At 33.2% G+C, this 16,087-nt stretch overlaps 1 protein-coding gene across 1 annotated transcript; it reads right to left on the bottom strand.

Moving 5' to 3' along the window:
• Positions 1 to 280: 280 nt before the first annotated feature.
• On the bottom strand, positions 281 to 13,148 carry LOC128988948 (invertebrate-type lysozyme 3-like). Its single transcript, XM_054410741.1, has 4 exons — positions 13,023 to 13,148; positions 10,227 to 10,409; positions 2,363 to 2,436; positions 281 to 521 (listed from the first exon to the last, which is right to left on the bottom strand). The coding sequence occupies exons 1-4, from the start codon at positions 13,069 to 13,071 to the stop codon at positions 321 to 323; spliced, it is 507 nt and encodes a 168-aa protein (XP_054266716.1). The 5' UTR covers positions 13,072 to 13,148; the 3' UTR covers positions 281 to 320.
• Positions 13,149 to 16,087: the final 2,939 nt, after the last annotated feature.

Raw genomic sequence — 16,087 nt, 5'->3', positions numbered from 1 at the left:
ACTACGGTACTTAAGATCCCCGTGCGTAGAACGGGCACACAGCTAGTCTTACATAAATAAATACTACACACTATACTAACTTATTTTATTCTAACAGTGTACAATTTTGCCTTAAGTTTTTATTGTTATAACAATAAGAAAACGTGTATCAAAAGAATAACAGACTATATCTGATACAAAACCATTAAATATACTAAATGGATTGAATAAATCATAATTTTGGTTAATTTTGTATACCATCACTAGTGATATATGTCCAAGGCAGCTCTTTTTGTGGCAGTATCTTCCCTCTTCCACTTTCGGTTTTCACTTTATTTAGATTACGAAGGGACAAATGTTTCAGCATCTTCTTTGGGGTCTTCTTCATCTTCAGGCTCCTCAGGCGAAGAGTTTGATCTGTCTAGACACTTTCTAAGAACCTTTATTGATCCTCTTCTCAGGGACCCTTTGCATCCAGCAGGTCCATTTGCATGGATTGCTGCGTAGTCGTAGCAGTCTATTCTTCCGTCATCATTACAATCCTAAAACATAAAACATTGAAACATTGAAAAAATTGTAAGGATTCAACTAACAGAATATTTAGAAAGCAATAATTTAATAAATCCTTCACAGTTTGGTTTCCCTCCAGACTCTGTACTGAAAAATCCATAACAAACATGATTAATTGCATTGCGGAAGCCTTGGATGGATCGCAGAAGACTGTGGGTGTGCTATGTGACCTATCCAAGGCTTTTGACTGTGTGGATCATGAGATACTCATAGAAAAATAAAAATTTGCCAAATTTGATCCTAATATATCCATAAACAAACAAACTACAACCATTTACTTATTCTCCATAAGAATAACATGGTAATTTTAAATTTACAATTTCTCCATAACCAATTACCATACAAAAACACTTCAATATACTAAATTATTTGGTTTTTTAAGCTCTCTTCAAAATGGTCTATAGAAAATTTGGGAAATTTTATTTTTTGAGGGCTAAAAACGAGTAAAACCACCTTTTACCCCATAAATACCCCCCATAAAACCCCGTTCCCATGGTCCGATGGCTGGTTCGCGAACTCGTTCAAATAAACGTAGGTTTACACGTTTGTACCAAATTTCATGAAAATCGGATCATTTTTGCTCGAGTTATTGTGCCAACGGACACATATATATATGAATTATAACGGATGATGTTTTTGGCTTCTAGGGACATCAAAATGAAAAAGTAAATCGGTCCAAGTCTTACCATGAGACCTACAGTAATAGCTTCTTCCCCATATGGGAAATTCGCTAAAAAAATAACATTGGCCTTATGGGTTGCCATGCTGGTGACAAAATAACAACAAAAAATCAAAACAAATGGAAGAAATTCCAATCATATGTTTTATTTACATGGTGGGGTGAAAATAGAAATAGAGAATCCTGTACATTACATATTTTCATTTTGGTTGAGTTTTCGACCACTGGACGACCTCTAGTATTGATTAATGGTTGGTCTCTTCATGACAACAAAAAGTAAATTTAATTTTGATGTTTGTCCTATTTACATTTACTTTGATTTACTTTTGACTGTTGAAATTCTCTTGTTCATGATGCATCCATTGAAGACGATCCCTGGTATTGCTTTTACGACGTTGATAAAATTGCCTTAATGCCAAAAGTTTATAACAACGGATCCATTGCTTGTTGGAGAATTAAAAATTGGCGACAAATTTATCTCATCTTACGGTTAGAAATTACGTAGTGTGGACAAAACATAGGCACAACGTAAAATTATACAGTTTTTACCAGATGGTGAAAACTGTGAAGTGTAAAGAGGAGCGTTAGCTATACCCTGTTTGCTCAGAGCTGTCCAAAGGCATGGCCCAACTCACACACTTGCAGTTTTCACACACACACACACGCAAGGGAATGGGCGAACCATTGAGAGTGTGAGTGCGTGAGTGGATTACTCATAGGTAGGGCTGAGCCGAGCTCCAGGCACTCTCTCGCAACAGGGTGAATAGGATGGTGTATATAGAGGGTAGTGCAAGAGAGATAGTAACTACTGTTACCATTCTTTACTTACTCCAAATACTTATATTAAATTAGACCTAATAGCAATTTTTAGATGACTGTAAAAAGTTTTACAAACAATGGTTGAGGGGGAAGGGTTCTAATGCTCGTCTACCTAAATAAATTGAACATTTAATGTTCATAATCAATGGTGGGTACAATATAGAGTCTTGATTATCTGCTCTTCGGTTTTCTAACCTCGCAAATAACTTAATCGACTCTCTCCACGGGGGTGATCGAAATCACAGGAGTATTTGTTGCCTACTAACCTGGGAATATTTATCAATCTATTTCTCATAAGACTAATCGACCACTTACCTGAGCGTATTTATCCATGTAGTTTTTTATTGTTAGCTCAGCACAAGAAGCACTATTTGTACATTCCTTGTATTCTGTAAAATAAATAAAGATTTTTGTAAAATGTATTCTGTGGTGTAAAAAAACACTCTTAAATCAAGAAAATGTAATAGGAAGCAATGGTACAATCATAAATTAAAAATAAGAAGTATAAAACACATATCTTACAGGGTGTTCCAAAATGCATAATTGGTTTTAAGGATTAACTAGCTGCTGTACCCGTGCTTCGCAACGGGAAGATGTACTATACCACCTAACCCAAACACTTGTTAAGTAGTTTGAATTTATAAACAAAAAGCCAGTAAATTTTTAAAAAAAGATACCTACATTATAATTGTCCTACTGTCTACATGAAAATATATCACCTTAATAAATCAAAAGCAGAGCCTGGGTTAATACAGAAACGGTTATAGAATCTTTTTTTCCATAATCAATGATATTATAATTTTGGAATAAATAAACCTGCCACATAGTTGTGTAAAATATTATATTTAATTTCTTTGGATTAGCTGTCTGAAATAAATTATGACATAAGCAATTTGGCAGTTCTGCTAGTTACATTGAAATGTCAGCGCAAAGGAAAACATTGTGAATTTTCTCATGCGTCCATGGAGACCAATATTAATATTTACTTTCGAAAACCTCACCTCACCTCAAAACTTTGGACATCAAGGGGCGTAGCCCGAGAGGAACTCAGGGAAGTGAATAGGCCTAAGACATTCCTAAATATGTCTCATCTTTGTTCTTAATTTCGGCTTTATTGGTTTAGTATTTTAGTCGTGACAGCTGCCCAGACAGACAGACACCACCTCAATTTTATAATAGTATAGATAGAAATCTATACTGTATATATATATTATATTATATTATATACTATTATAAAGAAGAGGTGGTGTCTGTGTGTGTGTTTGTATGAGCTAATCTCAAAAACTACTGAACCGACTATGCTCAAATTGCACACAAATGAAGCTACAACTCCGAGGATACATATAGAACTATTACGTTTCGATATTGACCTAGGGCTTTGCCCCGTAGGCTTTCAAAAATCTGAGGTGAGAGATTTAAAAGTAAATATTGATTGATTGTATCCATGGTAACAAAGAACAAACCTACTAAGTTTATAAATGTAAACAAGCAGAAGAACTAACTGTCAAATTAATTTTGATTTCACAATTCAACACAGCTGGTTCAAACCTTATTAAATACTGCACAAATATTAGAACAGAGAGGGTAAGGATTATAAATTTAAAATAATGATGTCACTAGCCCGAATGTAAACATTATTAAACATTACCTAAAGGAACTGTTGTTGGAGTTACAACATCATCCAATTTACTTATTACCTGTTTTATAAAATCATATGTTATATATCTTTGTTCTGTTATGATAAAAAAGTAAATAAAAGTTATTATTGTGTGAGTGTTATTAAAGAATAGTTAATTCAATTTTAACAGATTATGAGACTCAATTAAGTGAGGAATATGGAAAGAAATATGAGTAATCACATTGAACTTTTGAACAGAAATAATTATGACACATGGAAAATGCAGATGGAAGCAATTTTAGTTAAAAATGATTTACTTGGGTATGTGTTAGGAACCATTAAAAGGCCTCTAGAAGAAGGTGAAAGAATGACTGCTTGGCTAATCACTGATGCAAAGGCAAAGGCAGATATAATCCTCTCTATCAGCCCAAGCGAATTAAAGCAAGTGAAAGGATGTAACACTTCAGCAGAGATATGGGAAAAATTAAAAGGCATTTATGATTCCAGTGGACCAGCAAGGAAAGCCTTTTTGTTGAAGAAGCTAATTTTGGCAAAACTGACACCTGATTATGATGTCAGAGATTACATGAATATGTTTTTTGATGTAGTGGACAAATTAAAAGGAATGGAAATCGATATTAATGAGGATCTTTTGACAATTATTCTTTTGTATTCCCTGTCAGATGAATTTGAAAACTTTAGAATTGCTATTGAAACTAGAGATGCACTGCCTTCTCCTGAAACTCTAAAAATAAAAATTGTAGAAGAGTGGGAAGCGAGAAAAAAACATGGTAAGAAAGAGAGTAGTGAAGCTCTGCTAGGAAAATTTCAGAACAAAGTTACATTTCAACCAGGAAGATTTTCAAAAGACTCTTATAGAAATAGAACGGAATCAGTTGATTTTCCGTTTCGATGCTTTATTTGTAAAGCGATCGGGCATAAAGCAAAATTTTGTCCCAAAGCAAATAAAGATCAACAAAACGTAGCAATTGCTAAACTAGAAGAACTAGGACTTAATTCTTCTGTACAAGATGACAGTTATTTTGGAAACTTGTCAATGAAAGATATACAGTGGTGTTTGGACAGTGGATGCACTTCACATATGACTCATGTGAACAGTAAAGTACAAGCCTGCAAATGGAAGAAGTATATCTCTTGCCAACAATTCATCAACTGATGCAAGAGGGGTTGGAACAGTTAATATGAACATTTTAAATGGGAGTACTAATCTAAGCGTTAATTTGTATGACACTTTGTATGTACCAGAACTTCGAACAAACCTGATGTCTGTAGCTAAAATTACTGACCATGGGTATCAAGTTTTGTTTAAAAAAGATGCTGCTTTGATAATAGATCAGAATGGACAGACAAAGATCCATGCGAATAGGTTAAATGGACTTTATTACGTACAAGAGAGTAGTGAAGAAATGAATATAAGCTGTGAAAAATCAAGTCTATTGTCTTGGCACCAACATTTTGGACACTTGAACTTTGGAGACTTGAAAAGAATAATCAATTTAAATATGGTTAAAGGTATTAAAGTGAACACAAAAGAGCTTATTCCACAATGTGAGGTGTGTATTCAAGGAAAATTTACAAAAAGACCCTTTCCTAAAAGTGAAAGAACATCTGAAGTGTTGGACATTATTCACTCTGACATCTGTGGACCAATGAAAACTGAGTCACATGGAAAATCTCAATATTTCATTACTTTTATTGATGATAGCTCAAGATGGGTTGAAGTTTACTTTTTGAAGAAGAAAAGTGATGCATTAGATTCTTTCAAAAAGTACAAGAACAAAGTAGAAAATTTTACTGGAAGAAAAATTAAATATCTTCAAACAGACAATGGAGGAGAGTATGTTAACAGAGAGTTCGATGGATTTTTGAATTGTAATGGTATTCAGAGAAGATTAACATGTAGCGGAACGCCTCAACAAAACGGAGTGGCTGAACGGATGAATTGTACATTAAACGACATGGCAAGATGTTTGCTCATTGAAGCAAATCTTCCTCAAACGTTTTGGGCAGAAGCAGTTGCAACAGCAGCTCATGTTAGGAATAGATGCCCATCAGATGCAATTGATGGTGTATTACCATATCATAGATGGTATAGGAAAATTCCAAATGTTTCATATCTAAAAAAGTTTGGTTGTAAAGGTTTTATCCTAGACAAGACAAATGACAAGTTTCAATCAAGAGCAAAAGAAGGGATATTTGTTGGTTACTCAGATGTATCAAAGGGCTGGAGGATGTGGTTACCCGAAGATAGGAAAATCATTACAACTCGAGATGTAGTTTTTGACACATCTTCCTTTCCACATGTCGATGCAAATCATACTAATTCGAGCTTTAGGGTATTGCCTGTAGACAGTTTACTCCAAAGACATGAAAAGGTCGAAGAAAATCAAAGAAGTGTTCAAGTTGATCAACCAAAAGGTACTGATGAGAAAAATGTACTTGATGATAGGCAAACATCAACAAATGAAACTAAAGAACATATGTCAAATGAAATGGAAGAGATTGAACATGACGAGCCATATATGATTGATGGGGATAATAATGGAGATGATCATCAGAACAATGATATTAACTTGAAAGTAAGAAAATCTGAAAGAAAAACAAAAGGTGTTCCTCCTAACAGACTATCATTAATAGCTCAAGGAAATGTGATTGAACCAAAATCTTGGAAACAATTGGAGAAATTGTCTGAACCTGAGAAAAAACAATGGGTTGTAGCAGCTCAAGAAGAAATGGAAGCCTTATTAAAAAATGATACATGGGAACTTGTAGATTTACCTCCACAGAAAACAGCAGTTGGATGTAAATGGATATTTAAAGCAAAGTATGGAGATGACGGTATGGTTGAGCGCTATAAGGCACGTTTAGTAGCCAAAGGTTACTCACAGAAATATGGAGAAGACTATGATGAAATATTTGCTCCTGTTGTTAATTCAACAACAGTAAGAATTTTACTAACCATAGCAGCGACAAAAGATCTGACTGTGCATCATTTTGATGTAAAAACAGCCTTTTTAAATGGAAAGTTAGAAGAAGAAATATATATGCAACAGGCCGAAGGTTTTGTGAAATCTGATAATGAAGATAAAGTTTATAAATTGAAGAAATCAATTTATGGGCTAAAACAAGCAGCTCGGGCCTGGAATGAAACACTGAATACAACAATGATGAGCATGGGATTTGAAAAAAGCAATTCTGACCCTTGTTTATATACGAGTAATACTGATGGAAATTATACATATGTAGTGGTTCATGTTGATGACATTTTGTGTGTTGGATCAATTGAAAATGTCAAGAAAACATTTCAAAAACTGACACAATGCTTTGAAATGAAAGACTTAGGAGTTGTTCACAACTACTTAGGAGTTGAAATTGATAAGATGGATGGAGACTTTTACATTCACCAAAGAAGAAAAATAAATAAAGTCATAATTGAACATGGACTGGAAAACAGTAAACCAGCAAGAACACCAATGGAAGTTGGATTTATCAACTCAACAGCTATGTCACCAGATCTGCCAGATAACAAAATGTACAGGAAGGCAATAGGATCACTTCTTTATCTTGCAGTGACATCAAGACCGGATATTTTGTCAGCTGTTGGAATTCTAGCTAGAAGAGTTGAAAAACCCACCCAAAGTGATTGGAATGCTGTAAAGCGAATAATAAGATATCTGAAAAGTACCATTGACAAGAAATTAAAATTAGGGGTGGAAAAAGAATTGAAATTGTCATGCTATGTAGATGCTGATTGGGGGGGTGATTTAGCAGATAGAAAATCAATCAGCGGAATGATGTACAAGTTAGGAAACAGCACTATAAACTGGATTAGCAAAAAACAGACCAATGTCACTCTTTCTTCAACAGAAGCTGAATTCATGGCCGCAAGCTTAGCCACTCAAGAAGTAGTATGGTTAAGACTATTGTTGAAAGATATGGGCTTCCCCCAAGAAAATCCTACAGTAATATTTGAAGACAATCAGAGCTGTATCAAGTTTATTGAAAATGAAAAGATGAGTGCTAGAATAAAACATTTAGATATTCGAAAACATTACGTCCGAGAAATGATAAGTAAGAACGAAGTATTTCTGGAATACTGTCCAAGTGAAAATAATCAAGCAGACCTTTTAACAAAGCCACTTCTAGGGCAAGTGTTTAAAAGATCACTCTTTTACCTAGGACTTTACTAGGCATGATGTTGAGAGGGTGTGTTGGAGTTACAACATCATCCAATTTACTTATTACCTGTTTTATAAAATCATATGTTATATATCTTTGTTCTGTTATGATAAAAAAAGTAAATAAAAGTTATTATTGTGTGAGTGTTATTAAAGAATAGTTGATTCAATTTTAACAACTGTCAACCTATATGTTAATGCAATTTCATTAGTATAGGATTGTTTTAGTTACAGTACTTCATTTGTTTATGATCTAACTATACTGAGTCTGTTATAATATTTGTGAAATTTTGTAATAATATTTATTTATTTTTATAATTCATTGTAAAAGAAATCATTCGATGGATATAGGAAATAATTAAGATTCTATATTGCCTTATCAACCTAGGCCCTTATCCTGAGTTATGAGGTATATTCTTTTGATTTATTTGTTTGTAAACAGTAATATAATCCCCCTGCCGCAGCAAACCTATCGACTGAGCAAATTCCCATTTGCCAGATTATAATTTCACTAAAATATGTTAGAAAATTACCCTATTAACAGGTTTGGAACTATTGTGATAGGTTTTCGTTTACAGTGCAAACCATTAAACACATTCTTTTATTATAGGTACCTTAAAATCTATCATTTGTTTTGTATCCTTGGTAGCCAAATAAGTATTCACAGTATGAGTTAACAAAAACGTACTATTATAAAGTTAAGTAATAGAGTTAAATTTTGCTTCTAAATTAAACGGTAGGAGTGAAACCGTTTGTCATTTTCAGAGAACCAACATTGTCTCTTTTGCATACTGACCCGTTGCAAGGTACGGGTATACTGTAGCTGCTAGCAAATACGAATAGTAGTGCTGGTTGCAGTAGCGCCATTCAAGTAACAAGCGACCGGCGCAACTAATTGTGACCAACGGGATTGATTTATTTATTATATATATATATAAATTAGAGTTAATCTTGTATTACCACAAAGTTTTCTTTCTAAAGTAATTTTAATTACATAATACCGTCGCCGCAGCAAACCTGCAGCCTAAGCAAATTTCCATTTGTGTGACTTTATTTTCAATTAAATCTAATTCAATAACATTAGGTTTAACGAGTACCTAGGTTTGCTGCTACAGGGAGAGTAACAAAGTGTGATTTTTAGAAAAATATTATTAGCTTTGTGTAAAATAACAAAATTGCCAAGTTTGTAAAAAATATATCCATAAACAAGCAATTTTACAACAGTTTACTTATCCTACTAATTTAATAAGTAAGAAAGTTTGGATGGATGGATGTTTGTGACAAGTAAACTAAAAAAATACTAAACCGACAAGGTTGACGTTTGGTATGATGGTAGCTGACATTCCCGATTAACATATAGGCCCTAGACATATTCTTACCTAAAAAATCCTTCGGGGCTCCGCCCCAGTGGCTCTGGAGTTTCTAACGTTAACCTTATGAGTGTTAATATTTAAAGGAATTAAAGAATGTTGTCAGCCGTTTCAACTGCACAAGTTGGTTCTATGATATTACATAGCATTAAAAGGTTATAAGGCTTACCAACAGGGTGCAGCTCTATTATGTTTTTTTCATTTATGACAACACCTAATTTGAACCAACTAGCAACAAAAAGTTGTGATAAACAATGAAAACTTGACCTACTTTTTTCAATGGTAGAGTGTAGTGGTAGAGCATTAGGGCTATGGTATATGTGTGCTCAACTATAGGATACCGTACCGTATAAATTGAAAGACCAAATTTTCTCAAACCGTCTCCTCTCCCATCACTGCAATGATCATTTTGTACTTATATGCAAACCCCGTACGAAGGACAGGTATTCTTTTTGAAATTGACTAAAATTAAACATGGAGAGCCAAAAAATCTAATTAAATCGATAACAAAGCTAATGCACAGCTGAGACACTATAACAAACCCAAAACGCCAAATTATTATTTTAGTATTTCAATTCATACATTATCCTTACTTCTCTTCTAATCTAGATAACCTTTTGTCCTCACTGATAAACTAAGATTGAATATGATTCTTTACTAACGTAGTTAAGAAATTTTGAGTTGTTTTACGATGCATCAGTTTTCCATTGATTCTGTTGCTTTTTGTCTTTTATGCTGTCTTTTTTGTACATTAGAAAAATGCAATCATGTGTTAGTTAATACAGGTTTTGGCTTTACCTTGACTCTGGGGAAATGAGAAAAAGACACCTCGTGACTCACTTGCGAGATTAAGTCAACATTCTCCCTACATCATAAATGATACAGTAGATAAAATATGGCTTTGACTATTGATATAATTCAGCATCCAAAAGTCAATGGTAATAGATAGTATAGTGACATAAATTATTGATGTTTAAGCATTTGTAACCTACTGTTTTTTGATTTTCCATTCTCGTATCTAGGTCGACCCGCGTCCGTCCAGTATGGCTCGGTGATTCCATAAGGTCCACAGACATCATTGTGGCAGCCAACTAGGTAGCTACAACTCGACTCCTCGTTAATAAACTCACATAGACACTTGACGCAAGCGCTATCGATGCACAAACACCCTCCGACTGTAACAGGGACACACATTACATAGTTTAATTTAACAGGAATGTTGTGCTCTAACATCGGTTAAACATCAGTGAAAATAAATACCCCCACCACAGCAAACCTGCAGACTAAGCGATTTCCATTTACTTGGTCGGATTTTACCAAAAATATTCCACTAAAAAAGTCAGATTTATTTCCTTTTTAAATAACATTAATTTTAATGATTTCTTAACGTTCTTAGGTTTGCTGCTATAGGGAAGGTAATATGGTGTGTGTTTTTTAAGAAATGTTGATAGCTTATGATTAGTATGAACAAATTTTTCAAATTAAATCAAACTATTTACATAAACAAGCAAACTACAACAATTTGTTTATTATCCATAAGAGTAACATGGGAATTTTAAATTGGACATTTTTTGCTCGAGTGTGCTAACGTGCTAACGGACACACATATATATTAATTTGAACAAATTATGTTTTTGGCCTCTGGGGATGGGGACCTCAAAACGAAAAAGTAAATCGGTCCCTGGCCCAGGTCTTACCATGAGACCTACATTAAGCTTATTCCCTATGGGAAATTCGCTAAAAGCCAAGACAGAATAGAAAATAAGATAATTTTCAACTGATCCTACAGAAGCACTTAGATTTTCCCTACGATGCACACAAGCAGATAAAAAAAGTTTTCAAGAAACATGCTTGCCTTTTATATAGGATAATCAAGTAGGTAATTAAGTCAACTTTAACATATTTTTATACAACTTTATAAATAATGTTTTGTTTTATTTCAAAACATTATTGTCAAGTTCTTCAAGTTGTTTCTATTATCACTCAAATTGTGGGAAATAATAAATGGGAGGTTGATATATAAACAGCAATGTTAAAGTATGTTAAATTTAAGACAAAACTCTATAATATTTAGGTTAAAAGAAGTAAAGTTATTAAAACAATTGGAGAAATAAAATCGAGAGAGTTTTATGATGAAAATCTATATATTTAGCTCAAATTTAACCTTTTAAAAATTCCACCTATTATACAAATGATGGATGAACCAGTACTTTCCACCTTCACTAGACAGCCAGTCTAGGTCGTTCACACCCAAACGACCACCAGGAAAAGAGGACAAAGTTATTAGCTTCTATATTTCTTGTGTTCGGTTTTCCCGCTCTAAGCTTGCCTTATTTTGACATAATTTCCAATCTAAATCATCTGTTAGTTCTAGGGTGAAAGCTATAAATAGAATCCTTCATCTGTGTGTTACCCACTTTATACGATAAAGGAAAAGTTAATTCTCAATAAAGCTGACATTGGTTGTTCAGAACACATGTTGTAAACTAGAATCATTAACTTGGGAATCTGAAAATAGACATCTTATCCTATTGTTAAACCTGGAGTCTGTTTTGGCGTGTTACATGCTTAATAAACCTAGAAGGCATTGAAGAAGGTTGAACATGTCTGATTTAAGGATAAGTTTTACCTGGCTAATAAAACAGCTGATCTTAGTCAGTAACAAAGCTGTGATCATCTCACACCATTCTACACTCATCCTTCACTCATATTTGGGTTAAAATACACAACTAGGTGGCGTCCCCATCTCAATGATTGATATTGGATAATTGATACCATTTGTACTTTAATCTTTGGTTATAACATCAATACAAAGGACAAGCGATTTTTTTTTGTTCAAGCAATCATTTAATTTTGTTAACAGATCAAAGGTGGTAGGGTTACAAGAAATAAAAGTTTAATATTTCCTTGTATATATTTGTAAATGATTTATTATTGATTTAACACCAAGAAAATAATTTAAATTAAAAATCATTACTATCTAGTGAGGAATTCCCGTTTCAACAATATTGAAACAATATTGCAGGAAAATTATGATCACTGTTGAACTTAGAACAAAAATAGTGTAATTTGACCTATCTTGCAAAAGAATGTGGTCACTTTCTAACTCTCTACCATAGTATATGGAGAGAGTATTGTTCTCGTCCTAATTTTCGAGTTTGAGTTTTAAGTGGATCCGTTTTGGGTCCCCCTGAACCCAAAAAAGTGGTTTTCAAAGTGATGTATGAGTGGATGTGTACAGAGCTATACAGACCATAGTAGTCCGATTTAGATTAAATTTGGTATAAAGGTACTAATTCATGCTATATCCAGGTTATTTTTTAAATTTTTTGAAAATCGATTTTAATAGTGGTTTTTCCATAAAAATCTATATGTCTATATATATCTATACAATAAGGAGAAAATATAATTTTCTCGCAACTGGCCTGAACGATTTTGATAAAGTTTTTGTATGTTGGTCATCCTATAAAATTCTGAACAAAATGAAACAAGTCCCATCGCTTTATAAATCACGGTTTAAAAGTTATTGTAACTAACTTTATTTTCCCATAAATAATCCCTAAGATACCGTAGTAAAAAATCAGATTAAAAAAAAGCCGGTTTTGATTAAAATTAGTACAGTTTATGGTCCTTATAATTCCAAACAAAATAGTGCAACCATCAATTGCTAATAACAATTACGGTTCAAAACTAATAATTTTCAAAGAAGACCACTAAGAAAAATCATTTTTCCGGCCTATAGTTGGTAGCCTATAGTGACTATTATTGATAAATGAAATAAAACTCACCAAGAAAAACAAGACTAGAAATAAACAAAAGAGTCTTAGTCCCTTCCATCTCACTTTTAACTTTGGCTACTAAGAGGAAACTGACTCTGACCTCTGAGAATGTGGACTGATAATGGACAAACAGGTCTGTCCTCTATCTCCCTGTTTTCTCTCTCACTCTCTCTCTCTCTCTCTCTCACTCACTCAAGCACGTCAGCACCCCTCCTCCACCTTCTCCTACCAGTAAAACCACTATCACCCTTCAATTTTGACAAATTTTTAACATAATATAGTAAAATGCATTTTTGTATAGGTCACAGCACAGCTTCATGTGAATTCTCCATTACAAAAGTAATTATGAATACATGTGATTTTAACACATTTTTTTAGAATAATAGACTGATTAGAATAAATACATATAGACAAAAATGAATAATGCAGGGGAAAACTAACTAGTCAAAATATAAAAAATGTTAAAAAAGTGTTTATGCCATCTGAATCATCAAAGTTGACCCTTTAACATGCCGAAGTATGCAGGGAAAACCCACTCCAGTCAGTTGGGATCAGGGAAAACCCAACTAAAGTCAGTCAACGCATGTGACAAGAATTTACAGAAGAACAAAATTGTTTAATTACGTATATCATTTTATAATGTATTGACGAATCTTTTGATTGGTGATTAGTTTTATCATAGATATGTCTAATTCTTTTAATCTATGGTTTTATTTTAAAAATTTGTGAATATTTTGTTAAGTGTACGATTACGTACAATTTGAGTAGACCTACACATGGCTAGGACTTTTTAAAAACATAATTTTTCAAATTTTGTAAAATCAAATTTTTATGTTATAAAAATGTTCTAAGTTAATGGTTGCTCTACTATACATTTATTTAGGTAATGCATTAATATTTTTACCTACGACCGTTTTCAAAGTAGCCGCTTCAGTTCAGTTCTTAGAATTAAAAAGTTTCACATAACAGCATAGTTTTACTCATAACAACACGGGTAACGGACCAATGAGGTTCAAGGATTGAGTATAACAGATACTATAGTACATATAGTTGTCCTTTTTTCAGTTTGACTTGGTTACAAAGTTGGCGTATTTGACAGAAATCTATAACTTATAGTACTCTGTGTTGGTCAATGGAAATGTATATTGTATAGTTCTATATAGTCCAAACATAGAAACATATTTACTGTATAAATACATTACAATCTAAGGTCAGTAAGTATAGTTTGGTTATGGTTGATTTTGTCCAAATGTTGTTGATATGTTGGTAAAAATAGCTATTTTTGCAACAGTATTTTCATAACAAACATAGTGTACCGTACCAGATTCGCGGACCGAGGAGCGCACAATACTTGCTCTAATGGGAGGTCATAAATAAAATCCGTAGGGGTAGGACCAAGGAGCGCAGAGGTACCTTGCGCGCCTCAGTCCTACCCATGCAAGGAACTAATCCCCTAATTATACGGATTAAAAGAGACAATGGCTGGGTCAACCCTGCAAGTAAATCCCATTAGTCGTGCCTCATTGAATACACTACTTTAAAATGAAAATGTAAGGAGTAATTTTGAAACTATAAATATGTTAACAGAGACAATGCAAGATACTGTATTATGCATTCGAAGTAGTTATCTTAAAAACAGTTGGTTTTTGTCCTACGTTAATAAGCCCATTTTCAATGCAGACAAACTGCATATTTTTCTAAGTGCAGTTTAATACAAATTAAATATTTATCACTAAATAGTACGGAACTAAATTTGCATTATCCTATTATAATTAAAATCATATTACATTATTCGAGAAAGCTAAACTTTCTCTCTGCGTTTCAGAACTATCAAATGTTTACATTATTTTGTTTTGCAGGTATAGTTTATAAAATTTTGAAATAGCTTTGAAGGCATGGCGACTATTAATTGCTTATAGCATGCATGATTCTACGTGATTTGTTTTGATCATCGACCCGTGATTCAACCTTTGTCTCCGTCCTGTGGAAACACCTGACATTTTCTCTCGTGATAGAGGTTAGGATATTGAATGACTTAATATTACCGGACGTTCGTACTATTTAGGAGCAACGCATACCATTCTTGAAACTAATTCTTAAGAACAACATTATATTATGTTGTGCAATTCCGGATTAGGTGGGTGAGCCTACTGCTGAAAGTGATATTTGCCAAATGACAATGTGCCTGGGCTGAATTTACTTCAAAAAGTAGTGTTGTTTACATAGGCTTTGTTTAAATTTAAAAATACTTTTTGAATAAGAATTACTTAGGTTTTTCTGAAAGTATATAGTTAGAAATATCTGTTAATAAATCGATTATTTTGTTTCGTTTACTTTTTTAACTGTTGTATTGCCGACAAAAAAGTGTATCTAATGAAAACATTTACTCCTCAAGATCCTATAATTATTCCCAACTGTTTAGACAAGCACAAATTTGTTTAATCAGAATTTACTTGGCTATTTCTAAAGTAATGGTTTAAGCATCGTTTAAGTAGATTTTATAGCCTCCGGATTACCAATAAATATAAACATAATTACTCTATTTTAATGCTAAATTCAAATAACAATAACCGGCACATACTCTAAAAGGAATTCTAAAAAAAGAGTAAACTACAAAAATTAAAACTTGTCTTTATTCAAGTAGTGTTACCAGTTACAAAGTAAATTATCTATTATAAAAAAATAAACTTTTGAGTCTAGAATCAAATAAGAGATAATAAGTAATGAGTAACTTACAATCAGTGACGTGGGGTTTTTTAGTTTCTTGCTGTACATCCAATAAGGTGACCAATTTTACAAATTCGTTACCGGTGCAGATTCCTAAAGAAAGTTCTATTCTCGGTTGAAAGTACTGTAATACAAATTGAGTTTAAATTAGGAAGATGATTTGGAATTGCAATAACTTTAAAATTATATGGAATTTGATTCATGCTACCATATAAAGTGTTGGCTAAGTAACTTTAAAAAATAGCGAATTTCCCATATAGGGAATAAGCTATTACCGTAGTACTCATGGCAAGACCTGGACGCGGGACCGATTTTTTTTTCGTTTTGAGGTCCCTAGAGGCCAAAAA

Source organism: Macrosteles quadrilineatus, unplaced genomic scaffold, assembly GCF_028750875.1.
Source record: "Macrosteles quadrilineatus isolate MER2022 unplaced genomic scaffold, UCM_ALF_1.0 Scaffold_3__2_contigs__length_128488019, whole genome shotgun sequence".
NCBI classification, from domain to species: Eukaryota; Metazoa; Arthropoda; class Insecta; order Hemiptera; family Cicadellidae; genus Macrosteles; species Macrosteles quadrilineatus.
This window is presented reverse-complemented; position numbering and strand designations above follow the sequence as displayed.

Excerpts from the sequence above, each read along its gene's own strand:
- LOC128988948 (XM_054410741.1), bottom strand. The coding sequence starts at position 13,071 with ATGGAAGGGACTAAGACTCTTTTGTTTATTTCTAGTCTTGTTTTTCTT. Across the intron at positions 10,410-13,022 it reads TTCTAGTCTTGTTTTTCTTG|TCGGAGGGTGTTTGTGCATC; the intron begins GTGAGTTTTATT and ends TCCCTGTTACAG. Across the intron at positions 2,437-10,226 it reads GAATGGAAAATCAAAAAACA|AATACAAGGAATGTACAAAT; the intron begins GTAGGTTACAAA and ends TTTATTTTACAG.